General features: G+C 36.7%; 1 protein-coding gene across 1 annotated transcript in view; it reads left to right on the forward strand.

Annotated features, from left to right (window-relative positions):
* SLC6A15 (solute carrier family 6 member 15) overlaps positions 1–19,588 on the forward strand; it is a 47,168-nt gene extending 27,580 nt beyond the window's left edge. Inside the window, exons 6-12 of the mRNA XM_003783381.2 lie at positions 2,052–2,162; positions 5,407–5,648; positions 5,959–6,151; positions 8,688–8,880; positions 11,896–12,055; positions 16,761–16,923; positions 18,224–19,588. Coding sequence (XP_003783429.1) covers positions 2,052–2,162; positions 5,407–5,648; positions 5,959–6,151; positions 8,688–8,880; positions 11,896–12,055; positions 16,761–16,923; positions 18,224–18,595 — 1,434 coding nt within the window. The 3' untranslated portion in view covers positions 18,596–19,588. The remainder of the gene's footprint in view (positions 1–2,051; positions 2,163–5,406; positions 5,649–5,958; positions 6,152–8,687; positions 8,881–11,895; positions 12,056–16,760; positions 16,924–18,223) is intronic.
* Positions 19,589–20,002: the final 414 nt, after the last annotated feature.

A 20,002-nucleotide genomic window follows, 5' to 3' on the forward strand; every position in this document is an offset into this window, starting at 1 on the left:
CAAATTAACCCACTTTTAATATTGACTGTTTTGGTATAATAAGATTGCAGCCATATAAATAAATGCAAAGAGTTTGTGTTTCGAAACAGCACAGATAAGTCTATAAAATGGTGAGTTTCAAGACGTATCTTTTTAAATGTTGGAATTCAGTAATTTATTTTGTCCTTTTTCCTGTGCATAGAATAAAATTGGGCTGTGACCTTCTCATAACCACTTTTCATGGTTCCAATCTTAACTGTCATTTTTCTCCATGTTACGTGATTGGAATATTTTATTCCACTGAATCCAGATCAGTGTCTTTAAGAAGTCAAGTATTTGCTGACGTGATCATGAAAATGGAATTAAGTATGATTAAATAATTAGGATATAAATTTTAAAATACTATAGAATAATTTTTTAGGGAATATGTATAGGAAGGAGAACAAATGTTTGTAACTCCTCCCTTCATATATGATATTGTTGAATATCTATGATATCTCATGCACTGATGGATAGACCATGGTCTTTGTCCTCATGGAAGCCATAATCTAATGGGAAATACAGATAATTCAACTTATCAAGTGGATGTGGCCTATCACGTGACAGAGGCATATAATAAGTGCATGATAGCAGAGAGGCAGGGATTAATATTAACCTGGGTTTAGATGAAGCCTTAACAGGAGAGAGAACTTTGTCTGGGCTTTGATGGTTGGGAAGAAGGAGTTCTCCAAAAATTCCAGAGAGAGAATATTGAAAGCACAGAAAACAACAGGTGCAAAGCTCTGTGATTGCTGAATACTCCGACGTTTATCTGCCATTTGTGCAGCTGGTGGGATGTGTAAGTTAACTGCAGAAATCAAAGGACACTCGTGTAAAGGTTGGACTGTCACCTGGCACTCAGAGTGGAACATTTGAGGATTTTTAGTAGTTCAGTGACACCACCAGATCTTTTTCTTTATTGTTTGGTATTCATTGAGGGTATAGAGAATTAGGTTACACTGACTGAGCTTGTTAAAGTCCCTCTTGTAATTGTGTCCTGCTCCCAGGAGGTGTGCCAGACAGTGTTCCCCCATCCCCTTCCGCCTCCCCTCACCCCATTCCTCATTGCCCTCCCCCCACTTGGTATTAGGTCATCTACTGCCCTCATATTAGAATTGAGTACATTGTACTCCAGAGAGATCACACTAGCTGTAGTGTGGATAATGAATTTCTGGGATGTAAAGGAAAGCTGACAGAATCTGGAGGCAAGATGAGCAGGAGGCTATTTTCATGGTGAAAAGTGATGTGTAATTGAGGGTGGCCACAATGGGACCAATGTGAGATTTCTTTGGTAGAATCAATTTGGCTTCGCGTGATGAGTTGGCTTTTGGGATACGGGAAACAGGGACATCTTTAGGATAGGTTAGAGTTGCTTAAGTATAGAAAAATATAAATACAAGAAGAAATATTAGATACCTATTATGCATCCATACGAACATGTCAAGGAGACAGTTAATGTCTAGGTGGGACAGTTCCTTTTCTACGACAGATATCTTCCAAACTGTTTAATTTGATGGAAAAATCTGATGAAGCCACAGGCAAAACCTTCATGTGGTTAATTGCTCAGGAGGAAATTTAGCATAGGGAATACCCTGTAGAAGGTTTATAGAATCACAACTTCAGTTAAAAGAAAAAAAAAAGGGACTTTGTTTTGGCTACTTAAAACAATAAGAATAGGAGTGTTTTGAGGAGTTAGTTACTGCCAGTATATTGCTGTTGTAAATATTGCTGGTTTATGAACTGTAAGGGATCAAACTATTCAAGCTACATCATACCTGTGGATTATTTCAAAGGAGATTAAATTAAATTTTCTTATTTTTCATTCCACCTCCAATAGGATCTTAAATAATACTAAATCAAGCCTAACCAGTCACTCTTAAAAGATGGCTTTAGGAGTTATTAACAGTGTTATTAATCATAATTTAAAAACAGTGACTGTCAAGGAACAGAGTAGAACATGCGTAATCTTAACTATAAAGGAAAAATGAAAGTTGCCACAGTGTCTCACTGATTTTCTTTTTCTTTTTTTGCAGATCATGTATTTCAGCTCTCTGTTCCCATATGTGGTGCTTGTTTGCTTCCTAATCAGAGCACTCCTTCTAAATGGCTCCATTGACGGCATCCGCCACATGTTTACCCCTAAGGTCTGTGCCCTGCTTCTAAGATCATGAAAGCCTTTTGTTTGTTGTTGAAGTGTTCCTCCTGTTAGAGTCAGAGCTAACTGTCATACGTGCATTAAACTTGTAAGTTATGTTAGCCGACTTAAAAAAAACAGAGCTTTCCTACATATAAAACTTGTGTCCATCTATCTCCACTTTTAAACGTTCCCTCTTGGCTTTAGAGTAAAACTGTCAGTAATTCAACTTCAAAATTTCCTCTTTTAAAATAAATTAACTCCCAGTTTTTACACACGTTACATCTGAGAACTTTGCAGTCTTTGTTTACTTTTCCCCTCCATTTCAGAGGTTCTTAACTCCTTTAAAAGATCGACAATCGGATGTCCTTACCAGAGAAAGAGTAAATGGATATATTAATGTGTGTAGTGTCTCAGGAGTTTCACAGATTATTGAAAATCCATGGACCCAGGCTAAGACCTCTACTGTATTATAAAATAGTATTGCAGAAAAAATAAATGTTTTCTTATTTTAGTTTGGTTTTGAGGTCTTACACCTTACTGGAATAATATTTACAGTGATCCTTTTGGGTAGTTCTGTAACTTTATAGATGTAGATCCATTTTAGGAACTTTTCTGTTAGAGTTCAGGGAGGGCTGGAAACTTACATTCTGTCTTTCAACTCAGTAGGGCTCAGCTCAACCCTGGGCACATTAAAACTGGTTTAGCCTAAAGGTCGACTTCATTGTAACTTGTCATATTGATTTAACAGGAAACAAAAATAAGTTTCGAGGTGTAGGCATTTTTTTTTGTTACTCACTACAGTGAAGACACACATCACCATTAGTTCGCTCCTACCATCACGGGCAGACATAAAGATAATTTCATAATTAGAAACAGGGAGTTCTCGGAAGGATGAATGCGCAGCCAGCATTGTGAGATTTGGACAGACGGGATTAGCTTCTTCGGAATTTTTTTGTCCCTTCTGGCGGCTGCGTTGACACTGCGCAAAAGAAGCTGTGTTCTTTGCATGTCTGGTTTGGAGCTGGTATTCATTCCGTCAGAGCAAAAAATGCTGACAGTGGCGTCTGGTTTTCTCACTTCAAAAGTCCCGTTGAACATTTAAGTTGCTGGAGCTTCTCCTCAGCAAAGAAAGAGTTAAGATTTATAAGTCTTGGCCATGTTTATTCATTTAAATCTGCTTCACATAAGCCATACTTAATGGCCGAAATATATTTATAATATTGAAAAAAATATTTTCAGAGTTCAAAACAACCAAATTATTTGTGAATTTCTGGAATATATGTAGTGTTCCCTTTCTGAAGTGGTGAATATTTAATTCAACTAGATATTTAGGGTAAGTAGTAATCATTTTTATGGCTTGAGTACTTAACACTGCAGTATAAATTCATATTTTTGATTAGTTATACCTTACCTGGCCTGGTTCATTATTAAAATATTATTTTTTTAAGGCAGGCATGATGGCTCATGTCTGTAATTCCAGCACCCTGAGAGGTCAAGGTTGGAGGATCCTTTGAGGCCAGGATTTTGAGACAATGTAGTGAGATCCTCTCTCTACAAAAATTTAATGAAATAAAAAGGTATTTTTTTCTTTAGCTCACTTTTTATTGACAGTTGACATGCTTTGTTAGATCACTGTAGAACATGATAGCTAATATAGTAATGAAAAAAGTTGTAAATTACTTTTTAATTGTTTATGGAGGGGAGAAAGTGTCTAAGCACTCCAGATACTCCTGAAACAGCCAGTGCATGGAGATTTAATTCAGAAATTAAAACTACTGGTAATCCAGCCAATCTCGCTAGTAAATAGGTGTTTTCTGCCATCTAGTGGATAAAGTAAAGATAGACACTTGAGTGTATTTTCCAGATCAGCATGGGTCATAGAATGAAAATGTAGCAGTTATCAATATACAATATAAATATCTCGGTTACTTGTTCATACATTATAAAGATAAGTATGATTATGCTTCATAGAATACTTAGTGTATTTTAATTATACCTAAAGTTAATTGAAGCAGTAAATTCTAATATTTGAGAGAACATGGATTTTGGAATCCACACTTGTTCGTATTTCTCCACCAGACGTATTGTATGACCTTAGGCGTGTTTCTTAACTTTTCTAAGACTCAGTTAATAGCCCCAACAACTTCATGGGTCAGTGTGACTATTTCATGAGAAAACCACATACGGTGCTTATCAGTGTGTCTGTCACTATCAATCATATGCGTTATCAATTATTGAGCACTTCGATTATGGCAGGCACTGTGGAAGCAACACATTACTGTTACTTCTCTTCTGTCTTTCTGTGGAGGACGCTGAAAGTCAGGGAGGGCATACGATTTTCCCTAGGTTGCACTATTTTTAAACTGTTAATTGGCAGAACCAAGATCTGAAACTCTCTGTGGAACTTGTGTTCTTAGCCGTGTTTGACATTGCTCCCCACAAAGGTGATTGTCGTGGTGAAAAGAGATAAAATGCCAATTTAAACACTATTATTCCTGAAATTGGACTAAACTGTTTACTGAGTTCAGTGTCAGTAGTGACTCATGTTTTAGTTAAAAGCTTTAATTATATACAGAGATAATTATCTAAAATGCAAACCATCTTACTCGAAATACGCAGTTAGCACAGATGTGCTACCTTAACGCTTTGGATCTGAAAGGGTAGCTTACAGATAATATAGCTACGTTTCCTGTGCTTTTAAAGAGAGGACTTTCAGCAAACTTTTGAATAAATGTATAATACATGTGTCAGTATGCAATGTACAAACAGATGGACTCTACCCAGTTCCCAAGAGCTACCTCTTTCAGCCATAGTTGGACACTAGAAAACCTAAACGTCAAATATGAGTGATTATTGAACTTGTATTGGTAACTGATTGATTTTGCTTTGTAATAAATGGTATAATGGAAAATAAGTAAAGATAATTAGTTTCTCTTTCACACGGTTGTTCAATGAGTTGTCCTAAAATATTTAGAAACTTCTGCATGAGTAGAAAATATCCATGCAGTTAAAAGGTCCACGGGGAAGCCTGATAGACTTTCTCATGTACATATTTGTCTGGATTCTTTCTGAAATGAAATAAAAATGTAGGTTTATTTCTGCTTAGTAGAGATTATCCTTCAGGCTTAAATAAGCAATGGGTACATACACATCATTTTAATATGTGTAAACAATGGGATTCCTTCTATAGAAATGAATTATGCAGAAATACGACCTTGCGACTGACTTCAGTTCTGTTTGTTTTTAAACAGCTTGAAATGATGCTGGAGCCCAAGGTTTGGAGAGAAGCCGCCACTCAGGTGTTCTTTGCCTTAGGTCTGGGGTTTGGTGGCGTCATTGCCTTTTCAAGCTACAACAAAAGAGACAACAACTGCCACTTTGACGCTGTCTTGGTGTCCTTCATCAATTTTTTCACTTCTGTCCTGGCAACATTGGTGGTGTTTGCAGTTCTGGGATTCAAAGCAAATGTCATAAATGAGAAATGCGTGGCACAGTATGGATATTAATTTCCATTAGTTTTTCCCCCTTGTTTTAAAAAATGTTTTTTTTTAAATTAATTATATACAATTTGTATGGATACCTAGCAGCTGTACATATCTATGGGATACATATGCTACCTTAACATAAGCACACAATATGTGATGGTCAGATCTGTGTCATTAGATATCTGTCGACTCAAACATTCATCATTTCTTTGTGCTGGGAACTTCTCCGCCTTCATTAGCTTCCGACGGCATGACTGTAGAGTAGTTATGCACCAAAGGACTCGTAAGCGCTCATTCGCATGTTGTTGTGTTTTTCAGAAATTCAGAGATGATCATCAAATTTCTAAAAATGGGAAACATTAGCCAGGACATTGTTCCGCATCACATCAACCTTTCAGCTGTCACTGTGGAAGATTATCACTTAGTTTATGACATCCTTCAAAAAGTGAAAGAAGAGGAGTTTCCGGTGCTGCATCTCAACTCCTGTCAAATTGAAGATGAGCTGAATAAAGTTAGTAGACCATGCTAGAGCAATACAGTAATTATCACTCTGTTAAAATATGCATAGTCCAGCGGCTTTCTTTGAGCAAAATTAACTTTAAAAATGGAGACTGTTTCAAAATAGGGCTGTGTACATTGGATACTTTTTCTTCCATTCTTGAGATACTTTGCTAAGAAGAACATTTTCCAGGGTAATTGGAGGGGTCACCTCTATGGTTTATCCTACAAGGGTACAAGTGAATCTTTCTAAAAGCCAAGTATGAATGTCTTAACTCAATAACTAAGAAAATGACATGAAGGCTATGTTAACCAGTTTGATGAGAGTATTTCAAAATGTAAATGAAAACACCACACTGGTAGGGTGCTGGCCCCATATACCGAGGGTGGCAGGTTCAAACCTGGCCCCAGCCAAACTGCAACAAAAACAAATAGCCGGGCGTTCTGGCAGGTGCCTGTAGTCCCAGCTACTCAGGAGGCTGAGGCAAGAGAATTGCCTAAGCCCAGGAGTTAGAGGTTGCTGTGAACTGTGTGATGCAATGGAACTCTACTGAGGGTGACAAAGTAAGACTGTCTCTAAAAAAAAAAAAAAAAGAAAGAAAACACCACACTGTACCCTGTGATTGCATTAATGTACACAGCTATGATTTAATAAAAAAAACTTTAAAAAAAGTGAGGAATGTTGGGCAGCACCCATGGCTCAAAGGAGTAGGGTGCCGGAACCAGAGGTGGTGGGTTCAAACCCAGCCCCAGCCAAAAAAAATAAGGGGGGGGGATGTCAAAATTCACATGCTTCATTTTACTTTATAAAGTGATTTCATTGATTGATTCACAACAATTTAAAATATGAATATAAATATAGTTATTTCAGTCATAGAATGATGACTAGTTTGATAGTTTTCCTGGTCTAATACAGAATTTGAATTATGACTCTCATTTATACATGGATTGCATCATTGCTTTGATTCATGAAGAATATTTGATTTGATTTTAATAGCTGTGTTCAAAAAGTTATGATCAAGTTCTGTTTTTAGCCACTGTCATGTCTTGTTAGTCAAGAAATAAGTGAACATTAATAAGTTCTTATGTTGGCTGCCACCGCCTCCTGTATTACCATTGTCAAAAAGGAAAATGTAATTTGGAAATTGGCCATTTATGTTTTAAGATCGCTAAATATGCTGGAAACTAAGCATGAAGAATCATATGTAAGAAATTATGAATACTATCATCATTAATATGAAAAATCTTGAATTTCATACAAAATATTTCATTAATTACTGCCTTGCCTTTCAAAGCTTGTGGGTTTTAAAGATATTTTGGTAAATCTATGATCTTAATGAGATAGTATAGCTGACTTGAAGCGTGATTAGCAGTACAGTTCCTTGGTAAAGTAAGTCATCATTTCAGAACTTAGTATTTGAGATGCTTATAAAAGTAAACTCATGAAAATTTTTGCTAGTAATCCCATTCTGTTCTGCTCAATTTGAATGTTTCCTTTTTTATCCATTTTAAAATTAATTTTTACTGGAAATTTATTGTGCTGTTCTGCTCAATTTGAGTGCTTCCTTTTTTATACATTTTTTTTTTTTTTCAGTTTTTGGCCGGGGCTGTGTTTGAACCTGCCACTTCTGGCATATGGGGCTGGCACCCTATGCCTTTGAGCCACAGGTGCCGCCATCTTTTATCCATTTTTAAATTAATTTTTGCTGGAAATTTATTGTGCCTCTTGAATTATAAAAATTAGCATATCAGCCTAACTTGTCTTAGCTAAAAGGTAGAAATAATGTAAGTATAAATGTATATTTTTAATATTAAGAATTGACTTTATATAATCTAGTTAGTCTATTCACATGCTTTTATTTTGCATTAGTATTTTTCTTTTAAATAAAACAAGGTTATTTTTCACAGTCTGTATTTTCTTTTTCTTTCTTTTTTCTTTTTTTTTTTATTGTTGGGAATTCATTGAGGGTACAAAGAACCAGGTTACACTGATTGCTTGTGTTTGATAAAGACCCTCTCATAATAGTGTTCCACCCCTAAAAGGTGGATTAAGCTACTTTGAGGTAAGGTAATACTGAACATTTTTTTCATCTTTATATATGAGTCATACATAGTTGTGTATGTATTTGTATCAATATATCTGTACGAATAAACTACTATTCACATTGATAACTTTTAACAGAACCAAAAATACTATTATTTGATATAAAGGATTATGTATAAGGAGAATATGAAGAGCGTATATTCTATGTAGCACAGAGGGTACTAGTTTTGCTTTAGAAAATGAGGCTCTATGTGAAATACTGAGTCCGCAGTACAGTTGAGGGCTGCATTTAGTAATTCTAAAGAAAGTTTTATTATTTGGATCTACTTGACCTAATTGATCTTGGTTCAGAGAATAAGAACATGACCTATCAGGTCATAGGCTGATGTCAGCATGTTTATTTCCGGTAGCTCCCGGCCATTATTCACACATTTTTGTCTTTTTACCCCTTTGTCACTTGCATTTAGAGCGACTACTTACTGTTGCTATTTTGTGTGTTGTACAGGCTGTTCAGGGGACCGGGCTGGCCTTCATTGCCTTTACAGAAGCGATGACACATTTCCCTGCCTCTCCCTTCTGGTCAGTGATGTTCTTCCTCATGCTGGTGAATCTGGGGCTGGGCAGTATGTTTGGAACCATTGAAGGGATCATCACGCCCGTGGTGGACACTTTCAAAGTGAGGAAAGAATTTCTCACTGGTGAGTTTTTGCATATTTCTCTTTTCACCAAACTGATACAGGCAGTTTTATTAGAGATGGAAATGGGAATGTGTTATGTTTGGAATTTTATTAATCTCTATTTATTAATACTTATTATCATTGTATTTATATACGGATTTATGTAATATGCATATGTTTACTCAAATTATATTTAATTAATTATCGTTATTCATTTGTTTATAATTTAACAATAGTACTTATGACATCAGAATCGTCTTAAAATGTTCATGTGTAATTTTTGTCTACAAGTCAAATAATTATAAATAGAGCAGCTCAGATGCAATACTCTAATCCAAAAAGTACATAGTTGAAAATGACAAACTTTAAATCCAGTTCTCATATATAATCTAAATTGTGATTTACTGATAGTGTCTCTAGTTAGAAAAGAAAACAATATATCTACACAGACCTCTGTTAATATGTCCAATCTTCAAATGATTATTAGAGTCCCGGTTTTGTGCTACATCTTCCATGCATTTGTGAAATATAAGGTTATAAGAGAAATTACAAAAGAGAAACAGAGGCATAAAGGCATCTCTTCTCTGATAATGATAGTGCTAAAATTAAAATATGGTTCGGTAGATAAGACATCCCACAATATACTGATAGACAGCAGTATAGCAATTTTGCATGTTCTTAGAATTCAGAAAAGGCTACGTCATCTAAGTATATGGTGGAACTATCAGACACGAGATGGAAATTGTATTAGAAACAGGAAGGGGTTTTCTCAGAGGTCAGAGAACAATGTCAGTAAATATATGTAAGTGGAGATTAAGGGAACAAATAGGAAGTCAGCCAGACCAGAGTACAGGAGCGTCTTTTAGGTGATGCAAAATAAGATTAGCTAAAAAATACCCTGGTGATCTTTCTCACTAGGCGGTAGTGGGAAAGCTCCCAAAGCTCTGTTTTTAGTCATGAAAGATTTAGTAATAACTTATGGGTGAATAATTCAAAATACGTGCCTTTCTTACTAGCTGCTCTGCTAAGAGTGTGTGTGTGTGTGTAAACAAGTTAATTTCAGTAATCTGTTAAATATAGATAGCTATCGATCTTCAAAAGGCAATTTGATCTGTTTCTTCCTGTCAGCCTCAGTATCCTGCCTGACGTGCAGGCTGGAGTCATCTTTGAGTTTCTTGTATTGGTCTCCGTGGCCAAACCATCCCATCCTGTAGTAAGGGGCTTGCAGATTTAAAGAACAAGTAACCGTGTACAGCTGGTATTTGCTTACTCGTACTGGAAGAGTTACTTGGGGAGAGCAAAGGGGAATGTGCTGTCTTGCCTCATTTCCCGCCTGCTGGGATCATACCTGCCCTTCAAGTCCTAGTCATATTAATGTCAATGCAATGTTATGTCACTATGGAGTCACCTCTATAGTACAGTAGCACTTAAGTATATTACTCATGACCTTTTTATCTCATATCTAAAGCAAAACTATTACCCTCTGTGCTACATAGAATATACTCTCTTCATATTTGCCTTATGAAGACAATGCAATTAGTTACATAGGTACACAGGCTATAGAGTCAGACTTAAGTTCAAATTTAGCTCTGCTGTTGCCAGCCTGAGACTTTGAGAACAGTATTTAAATTCCTCGGGGTCAGCTCTCTCATCTATAGAATTAAAATAGCAATACATTGTTCAACTCTGTTGTTCAAAAGTTAAGTAAGATACTATTATTATTATTGCTTAATACTTCATTGCAGCAATCATCTCATTTCTTTTCTGAATGTATTTATCTTCATTCATTCATTACAAGGTTTTTTGTGTCTAGTCTTTATCTTAAACATTGTTATGGTTGGTAAATTTTCAGACTTTTTCATTCTGTGAAGGCAAAAAGTAGAAACCTAATAATCACATGTATATGTAAAAATTAAAAAAAAAATTTTAAAAAGTGAAAAAAATAAAAGTTAAGGAAGATAATATTTATTTTATGCTGTGATAAGTATTTAAATTTGATATGCAGTAGACTTCGAAGGAAATGCTACTTATTTTTACTTTATGTGTTTACACACGATACTCTTTTCTGTGTGATGTAACTCATAGCACTAACATGATGCTTAAGAGACGGAGGTAATGGGACTCATGCTCAGTTGAGATTGTTAGGGAGCCCTTATCTGATTGAATCTGTAGATGTCTGTTTTCTCCTCTCCTAGACTGCAGTCACCCACTCTTCTTCTTTCTGTTTTACTCATTCTGCCAAAATGTGGTTGGGAAATAGAATTGAGTCATATTTTATTTACTAATAAATATTAGAGAATAAAGAATCCAAAATAAAATGTTTCCAAAAATATGGAAACATCATATGAATTCAAAAAACCTAAGTTTTTATGTTAATGGTACCTAGTCAGAAATGTGTACATTTGTTTCTAAAATATTATTTGGAAAACTCATTTTGGATGACTTTTCTTAAATGTTGCTTGGATAATCAGGTTACTTAACCTTGTCATAATTAGTTTCTAAGCTAATCTGTTTAGGCAAGATAAATGCACAACTATTGAATGGTGCTGATCGTATTTTTCTAGTTATGTTTTAAACTAAACATATCCCATAAATTATAAAAATACTTGTGTTCAATCGGGTTATAAGCCATGTTATCTCAGAGTGAATTCAAACTTTCAGTATAGATTCCAACACTATACAATGTTATTGAAAGTGGAAATGACCTATGAATATTTACTGCTAAAAAAAGTGGCTTTGTTATTAAGACGAAAAATAAGTTATGGACATTTATACTTTCAAAATGTTCTATCAATTATGGTAAATAAACTCAAGGAGATGAGTTAGTGTATTATAATAAATTTATATTAAAGGTGGGCTTAGTAAAAACGCAAGTAATTTCACCCAAAATATGTTATATTCCATAGAATCAGAAGAAAGGATTGCATGGGATGTTATACAAGGTTAAAAATGTTTGAATATAATAATTTATAATAAAGATTTAAAGACCTGACTGTCAGTAAGGGATCATTTCTTTCATTTATTCACTTTCCCCAGTGATCTGTTGTCTCCTGGCATTTTGTATCGGCCTGATATTTGTGCAGCGTTCTGGAAATTACTTTGTTACGATGTTTGACGACTATTCTGCTACATTGCCTCTGCTAATTGTAGTCATTTTGGAGAATATTGCTGTCTGCTTTGTTTATGGCATAGATAAGTAAGTATATTTGCTTTCATGCATTCATTTTTTATCTTTCTTTTGAAAAGACCAATTATTGATACCTAGTTCATTCAGAGGAGGAAAATGAATGGAGGGTGGAATTCTTTAGAAAATGAAATCCTTTGCAGGTTCTTGTTCAATTAACAATTTTATGAAAGGATTGTCTCCTACTGGATGAATAATTAGAATTGTAAAGATTATAATGTTGGTCTAGAAGTCGGAAGCTTTAATTTAATTCTGGTTATCAAACAGTCACTTCAAAGATCCAGTGAGTATCGGCTAGGTTCCAAGAACCTCAAGTTCTTTTGAGTTATTATTGCTTATCTATATTTTATAGTTGGGAAAAATCAGGCTTAGAGAGACCCAAAGTGGCTCGATTATCACATACCTGGACAACAGCAAAACTGGGATTTATAGCCTCATTTATGTTTAATCTTAAAGCCTATCTCCTAAGTATTTTGCTAAACTGTTTTATGAGATAAACGTATGTGTTGTAATTCCTTATGCAGAAGGACAATTTTGGGAAATTATGTATTCCACATATATATATATATATACATATATATATGATATATACAAAACTTCCCATTTATGTGGAGTCATTATTTAAATCCCATTTATGTGGAGGTATTATTTAAATTGCCCAAAAATCTATAATATGTACTTGACTGATGTGAAAGGTATATGCATATGGTATTAAATAAACCATGATTGTAATCTCAGGGTATAAATACCCTTAGAGGCTTTGTCCCATAATTTTTAAAGTCACTGTTTCTAACTCATATATATGGAACAAAAGGCAATGAGACCTTCCAGCTTATACTAGCTCCGTGTCATGCAGGAAGGAGCACACATGGAGTGGAGGCCAAAGTCCTTTAAGCAACATGAAGAACATTATCAGTTTGAATGAGCTTTGTGACAAAGCTCCCAGAAATTTTAAATGACTTTCAAAAACTAGGCTATTCTGTAGTGATCAAAACTGCATAGTACTGGAACAAAAATAGAGATATAGATCTATGGAATAAAACAGAGACTTAGAGATGAACTCATCTACTTATTGTCGTGAGATCTTTGATAAATCAAACAAAATCATAGAGTGGGGAAAAGAATCTCTATTTAACAAATGAGAACTGGTTAGCCATATATAGAAGACTGAAAACTAGGCCCACACCTCTCACCACTTAGAAAAATTGACTCTCTGGATAAAAGACTTAAAATTTAAGATGTGAAACAACTAAAATTCTAGAGGAATGTATGGGGAAAACTCTTAACAACTTTAGCCTGAGAAAAAACTTTATGACCCCTTGGCAATTTAAACCAACACCAAAAATAACTAAATGGGACATGATCGAGCTAAAAAGCTTCTGCACAGCTAAGGACACAACAACAAAAGCAAACAGACACCCTTCAGAATGGGAGAAGATATTTGCATGCTGTGAATCTGACAAAGGGGTAATAACTAGAATCCCCAGGGAACTCAAACTAACGAGAGAAGAGTAAGCAATCCCATTTATAAATCAGCTGGAGACATGAACAGAACCTGCTCTGAAGAAGACAGATCAATGCCCCCAAGCAAATGAAAAATAGCTCCTCGTCCCTAATTATCAGAGAAATACAAATCAAAACAACTCTGAGATATCACCTAACCCCTTGAGAATAGTCCACATAGCGAAGTCCCAAACCTCATGTGGCTCAAGGAGTAGGGTGCCAGCCATATATACCAAAGGTGGCGGGTTCAAACCCGGCCCTGCCCAAAAAACTGCAAAAAACAAAACCAACCAAACAAAAAATCCCCAAAGAACCAAACCAGCAAATGCTGGCATAGATGTGGGGAAAAGGGAATGCTTTTACACTGCTGGTGGGATTGCAAACTAATGCAGCCTCATGGGAAAAAAAGTAAGAAGAATCTTCATGGAGCTAAAAGTAAACCTTCCATTTGATCCTAAAGTCCTTTCACTAGGTATCTACCCAGAAGGAAAAAGTAACAATAATTTTACCATAAGGACATTTGCACTGGAATTTTCATTGCAGCTAAATTCACAATCACCAATATGCAGAATCAAGTGCTCATCAGCTCATGAGTAGATCAATAAACTGTGATGTATGTGTACCATGGAATACCATTCAGTCATAAAAATGGAGACTTTACGTCTTTCGTATTTATCTGGATGAGGTTGAAGAACATTCTTCTTAGTTAAGTATCACAAGAATGGAAAGGAAGTGTCCAGTGTGTGCAATTCTAACATGAAACCAGAAGGTAAACAGCTACTCCCCCACATGAGAGAAAAACAAAATTAAATTCCAGATGGGGGAAGGAGAGATGGAAATTGGAAGGCTCTCACCTAATGTTCACAGTGTAAGGGTCAACAGCACACACCCTGGGTAAAGCGATCAACTACAACTTGAACTTCACCTAACAAACACAAGCAATGTAACCTAATTGTTCTCACTTTCATATTAATCTGAAATTTAAAAAAACAAAAACAGAGGAAGGGAAGGATAGGGAAACTTAAATTTAGTAGTTATGCACTAAATAGCAGCAGTAGTAACTGCTGTCTGATATACATTAACGTCTAAGCCTATAAAAACCTATTCACTGGATGGCAGGTAAGATGTAGACACACATCACAGATCATCAAGAAAATGCAAATTAAAACAATGCAGTACCGCTGTACACTTGGTAGCTCAGCCAACCTCCATAACTGACAGCAGAAAACGTTGGCAAGGACGCAAAGCAGCGGAACTCTCCTCTGTTGCCGAGGGCACTGCAGAGCGGTGCAGCCGCGTTAGTTAGAAGACCACCTCGCAGCTTGTACTAAAACTAAACCTTCTCTTCCCACATGATCAAGCAATCATTCGTCTTCGTATTTACATAAAGGATTTGGAAGTTTATACTCAAAAAAATAAATCCCCCCACACAGATATTTATAACAACTTTATTCATAATTGCCAAAACTCGAAGGCAACCAAGATGCCCTTCAGTAGGTTAATTGATAGAAGTGAACTGTGATACATCCAGATAATGAAATGGTACACAGGGCTAAAAACAAATGATCTATCAAATCATGAAAAAAATTGCGGGAAATGCAAAGCTTATTACTAAGGGAAAAGAAGCCACTCTGAAAAGGCTACGTACTCTACATTCCAACTGTATAACATTCTAGAAACAGCAAAGCTATAAAGAGAGAAAAAAGGTCAGTGATTATCAGCGGTGGGGAGAGGAATGAATAGGTGGAGCCCAGAGGGTTTTTAAAGCAACAGAACTGCACTGTGTAATATTATAATGGTGGATATGTGTTATTATACGTTTGTCCAAACCCGCAGAATGCACAATACCAAGAGTGTACCCAATGCACACTGCGGGGGGGGGGGGTCTTAGTGATAACAATGTGTCACTGTAGATTAATCAGTTGTAACAAATGTATCACTCTGGCAGGTGGTGGTGCAACTGAAGGAGGAGGGTCATGCATGTGTGGTGGTCAGAGCTGTACTGGACATCACTCTACCTACCTTCAGTTCAGTTTTGTCGTGAAACTAAAATTGCTCTTAAAAACTAAAATCTAGGCTCGGTACCTGTGGCTCAAGTGGCTAAGGCACCAGCCACATACACCTGAGCTGGTGGGTTTGAATCCAGCCCGGGCCGGCCAAAGAACAATGATGGCTGCAACCAAAAAATAGCCGGGCGTTGTGGCTGCGCCTGTGGTCCCAGCTACTTGGGAGGCGGAGGCAGGAGAATTGCTTGAGCCCAGGAGTTGGAGGTTGCTGTGAGCTGTGATGCCACAGCACTCTACCCAGGGCTATAACTTGAGGCTCTGTCTCAAAAACAAACAAACAAACAAACAAACAAACAAAAAGTCTATATTAAAAAAAAAAAAACCCTCTGTGGTAAGCAAAATCTCCCAGATATTACAGGTAGGAAATTGGCCCTTCTCGTATGGAGAACACATTTGTTAACTATAGAGCCACAACTACCATCCAGACCTTGACTTGGAAGTCTGCGGAGCTGCTCATAACTCCTAACCCACACGATGGTGGAATTTGATATTGTCACTAGATAGATCATCCATCATTTAGATTTCCATTTAGACATGTCATCATTTATGATAGGCATATTAGAGAATATTTATTTTTTAATAGTGTTCCAAATATGAATAGTTTTAACAATAGTAGGAAAAATTCCACTAATTCATCTATTGAATTCCTACTGTGTGTGAGCTGCATTCGTTGTTTAGGATTCCAACAGTAACGAGGATAGTATCTGTTTTGAAAATACCAAAAAATTAACCTTAGAGAGATTAAAATATGCATTAAAAGATGTCAGAACTATTACTTTAAAGGTGTTTGGTCTCCAAACCTCGTTTTTTGCCTTATAAGCAGGTATGGAATTCTGACAGAGAAGAGGCTCCAATTGGATTGCAATAGACCCTCCGTAGTTGATCACCTCCCTACATGGACCACCTCCTTACGCTGACACAATTCACACAGACCGAGTTGCACCATGTACTGTACTAAGGCCCAGTTCCTTATGTTGAAATGAACACTTGTGTATACTGAATAGTTTACTGCAGTCCTTTGTGGGGGATGATGTATTATAGTGTATTCAAGGTTAAGTTTCTGTCATACTATTGAATTAATGCACATTTTAAGGTGTAGTAATGTTAATTTGAGGAATAATTAAATACTTTCTTTTCTTTTTTTTTAGGTTTATGGAAGACCTAAGAGAAATGCTGGGCTTTGCTCCCAGCAGATATTACTATTATATGTGGAAATACATTTCTCCTTTAATGCTGTTATCGTTGCTGACAGCTAGTGTTGTGAATATGGGGTTAAGTCCTCCTGGCTATAATGCATGGATTGAAGATAAGGTAAAATGCAATATAAGGAAGTTAGATTTTAAAAGGAAAAAAAGGCACCGTAGAGGGATTTGTCCCTTCCTTGTTTTCTTCACAGTTCTTTTTTGCTGTTTAATAACGGTGTTGCTTTTGTAGAAGCATCCTGAGATTTATGTTTTATACCCCAGGCATCTATGATTTTTTTTTAATACATTGTAAACTTCTTTCTTTCTTTCCTTTTTTTTTTTTTGCAGGTTTTGGCCGGGGCTGGGTTTGAACCCGCCACCTCCGGCATGTGGGGCCAGCGCCCTGCTCTTCTGAGCCACAGGCGCCCCCCGAATTTCTTTAAACATGGTAAACACTGACCTTGTCCTTATTAAAGCAGATTTATTCATTTTAACACAATGAAACAATAAATTACTGGGGCTTTGACTCTGGAAAACATTAATCCAAACTCCAGAGATATTGTAAATATACAACTTATTAAATTATATCCCAGATATTATGTAACAATGAAAATGTGTACTAGCCATATAAACATAATTAAAAAAATACAGGGTGGCCAGCAAGTTCGTGTGCAATATAAAATTAAAAATTACACACGAACGTTATGGCCACCCTGTATTAAAGTATAAGTGTTTTATATTAGCAATGACTATTTTAATCTCCATGCTTAAGCTGCATTAGCCACCTAATAATATGATCATGATATATAAATTAGCTTTTAGAAAATGACTGTATTTATTTTTCAGAGATACCTCTGACCCTTATCTGTAATGAATTAGTCTATATAATAATGTCTAATGTCACACCTGAGACATAAACAAGTCTATTATTTTTTACCAAATCCCTTGGGGCTAGATGTGCTTCAAAATCAATATATTCATAGTTTAGAAAGATAATGGGGCACAAGTTAACAGTCACCTGTTGCTTGGTAACAAACCATCTCAGAACTTAATGACTAAAAGCAACCTTGATTGATATTTCTGGGGGTTCTGTGGGTGACCTGAATGGCTGTTCTCCTGGTCTTGCCTGGGCCAACTCTAACACTTGCACTCAGCTTGGAGACCCCAGCTTTCTGTCTCTAGGTGGTCATGCATTCTTGCCTTCTTCCAAGCGTCATGGACTCGGGGCAGCATTCGAGAAATTGCAAGGCCTTTAAGATTTAGTCCTAGAAGTTGGTGACTGTCACTTCCCCTGCTTTCTCTTGGTCATAGCAAGTTCCAAAGCCAGCCCAGTCTCTGGCCTTACAAACGGGAGATAAGTATAATTTTTTTCACGTGTGTGCAGAGAAAGGTAGATGATTCATCATTACTTTTCGTTTTCTTCCCAGGCATCTGAAGAATTTCTGAGCTTTCCAATGTGGGGGATGGTGGTCTGTGTCTCTCTCATGGTCCTCGCCGTCCTCCCCATCCCCGTAGTCTTCATTGTCCGTCGCTGCAACCTCATAGATGACAGTTCTGGGAATTTAGCATCTGTGACCTATAAGAGAGGCCGGGTCCTGAAAGAGCCTATAAACTTAGAAGGAGACAATGCAAGCCTCATTCACGGAAAGATACCCAGCGAGATGTCGTCTCCAAATTTTGGTAAAAATATTTATCGAAAACAGAGTGGATCGCCGACCCTGGACACAGCTCCCAATGGACGGTATGGAATAGGGTACTTGATGGCCGACATGCCAGACATGCCGGAATCTGATTTGTAGCTGGGGGAAAACCCTGCCTGTATCTTTGGGTCATTTTCATCAACGGACACTGTCTCTCTATTGGCTCTATGAAGAGAAGCATTAGGCTTCGCTTATCGGGGGCGATCTCAGGTGATCCATGGCTGTGATCCTTAGTCCTAACAGGAGCTGTCAGTTCAACTAGAGCTTTCCTTTGGGTTCTTTGGTTTACATTTGTGCAGAAAAGGTCACAGACGAAGCTCATGATGACCGAGGCCCGGGTTTGTCAGGATTTTTACAAGTACTTTTGGTGTATTTTCAAGCATTTCTATCTCTCAAACAGGTATTACCTCAGTTTCGAATAATTTCTGGGTTTAATAGTATTGGCAATTCAAAAACGACAGACCTTAAAATTTACAAGTTTGCCTTCAGGGTAACTTCCAGTATTAAAAGGACAGATCTGTAATTTGGTGCCTCTCAGCACATTTCCATGAACAGGTCGTGTAGATAGGTTGTAATTATTTTGGTAGCATTGATACCTTCTTAGGAAATTAGCTGAAACCAACTGCAAAATATTTTCGTATATAATAGCTATATAGAGCAATAGCATCAAACATTAAGAAGGCACTAATGCTGGGATGAAAGGTGGAATTCACAGGTGGCTGGGGATCATGTGAGTGAGGGCTGTATATTTGGTGTAAAATATATGTGTGAAAATGACCTGTGAGTGAGTTGCTCCGCACTCTCAAGAAATATGCAGATTCTGCATTTTTCTCATGCCGTGTGCCTAAAACCCTACTTGATATTTATTGTGGCTTCAAGATGACTCATAGTATATTTATATAATATACTTGCAATGTATATAGATGTATCTTAGTACTCTAAGTACTGATTTGAAAACTTGAAGCAAGTTGGCGTTTTATTTCATATCCTTCTGTTTTGCTTCTGTTTTATGCAAATATAAATCCTTTTTTAAGTGATTGTTAAAATTGTATGGCATTACAGTTTAATCTACAAATAAACGACGTTTAAAAACGATGCTCCTTTCTCACGCTGATTTTCTTTGTGTCTCCCAAACTGGATTATCTGACACTTCAGTTCCTTCCTAAGAGTTAATCTTCACATTCCGCGTGGGATTAGACACTGATTAATACATCTACCATCACTTTAGAGACAATGAAAACATCGAGTGTTATGATTAAATGGTGTTCGACTGCAGTCTCACAATTGTTATTATTATTTTTTCTTTTTAAGATAGAGTCTCACTATGTTACCCTCGGCAGAGTGCTGTGGTGTCACAACTCACAGCAACCTCAACCTCTTGGGCGTAAGCGATTCTCTTGCCTCAGCTTCTCAAGTAGCTGGGACTGCAGGTGCCTGCCATAACACTCGGCTTTTTTTTTTTTTGGTAGTTGTCATTGTTGTTTAGCAGGCCCGGGCTGGGTTCGA

Source organism: Otolemur garnettii, unplaced genomic scaffold (genome assembly GCF_000181295.1).
Source record: "Otolemur garnettii isolate 467f Iridium unplaced genomic scaffold, OtoGar3 scaffold00007, whole genome shotgun sequence".
Taxonomy (NCBI): domain Eukaryota; kingdom Metazoa; phylum Chordata; class Mammalia; order Primates; family Galagidae; genus Otolemur; species Otolemur garnettii.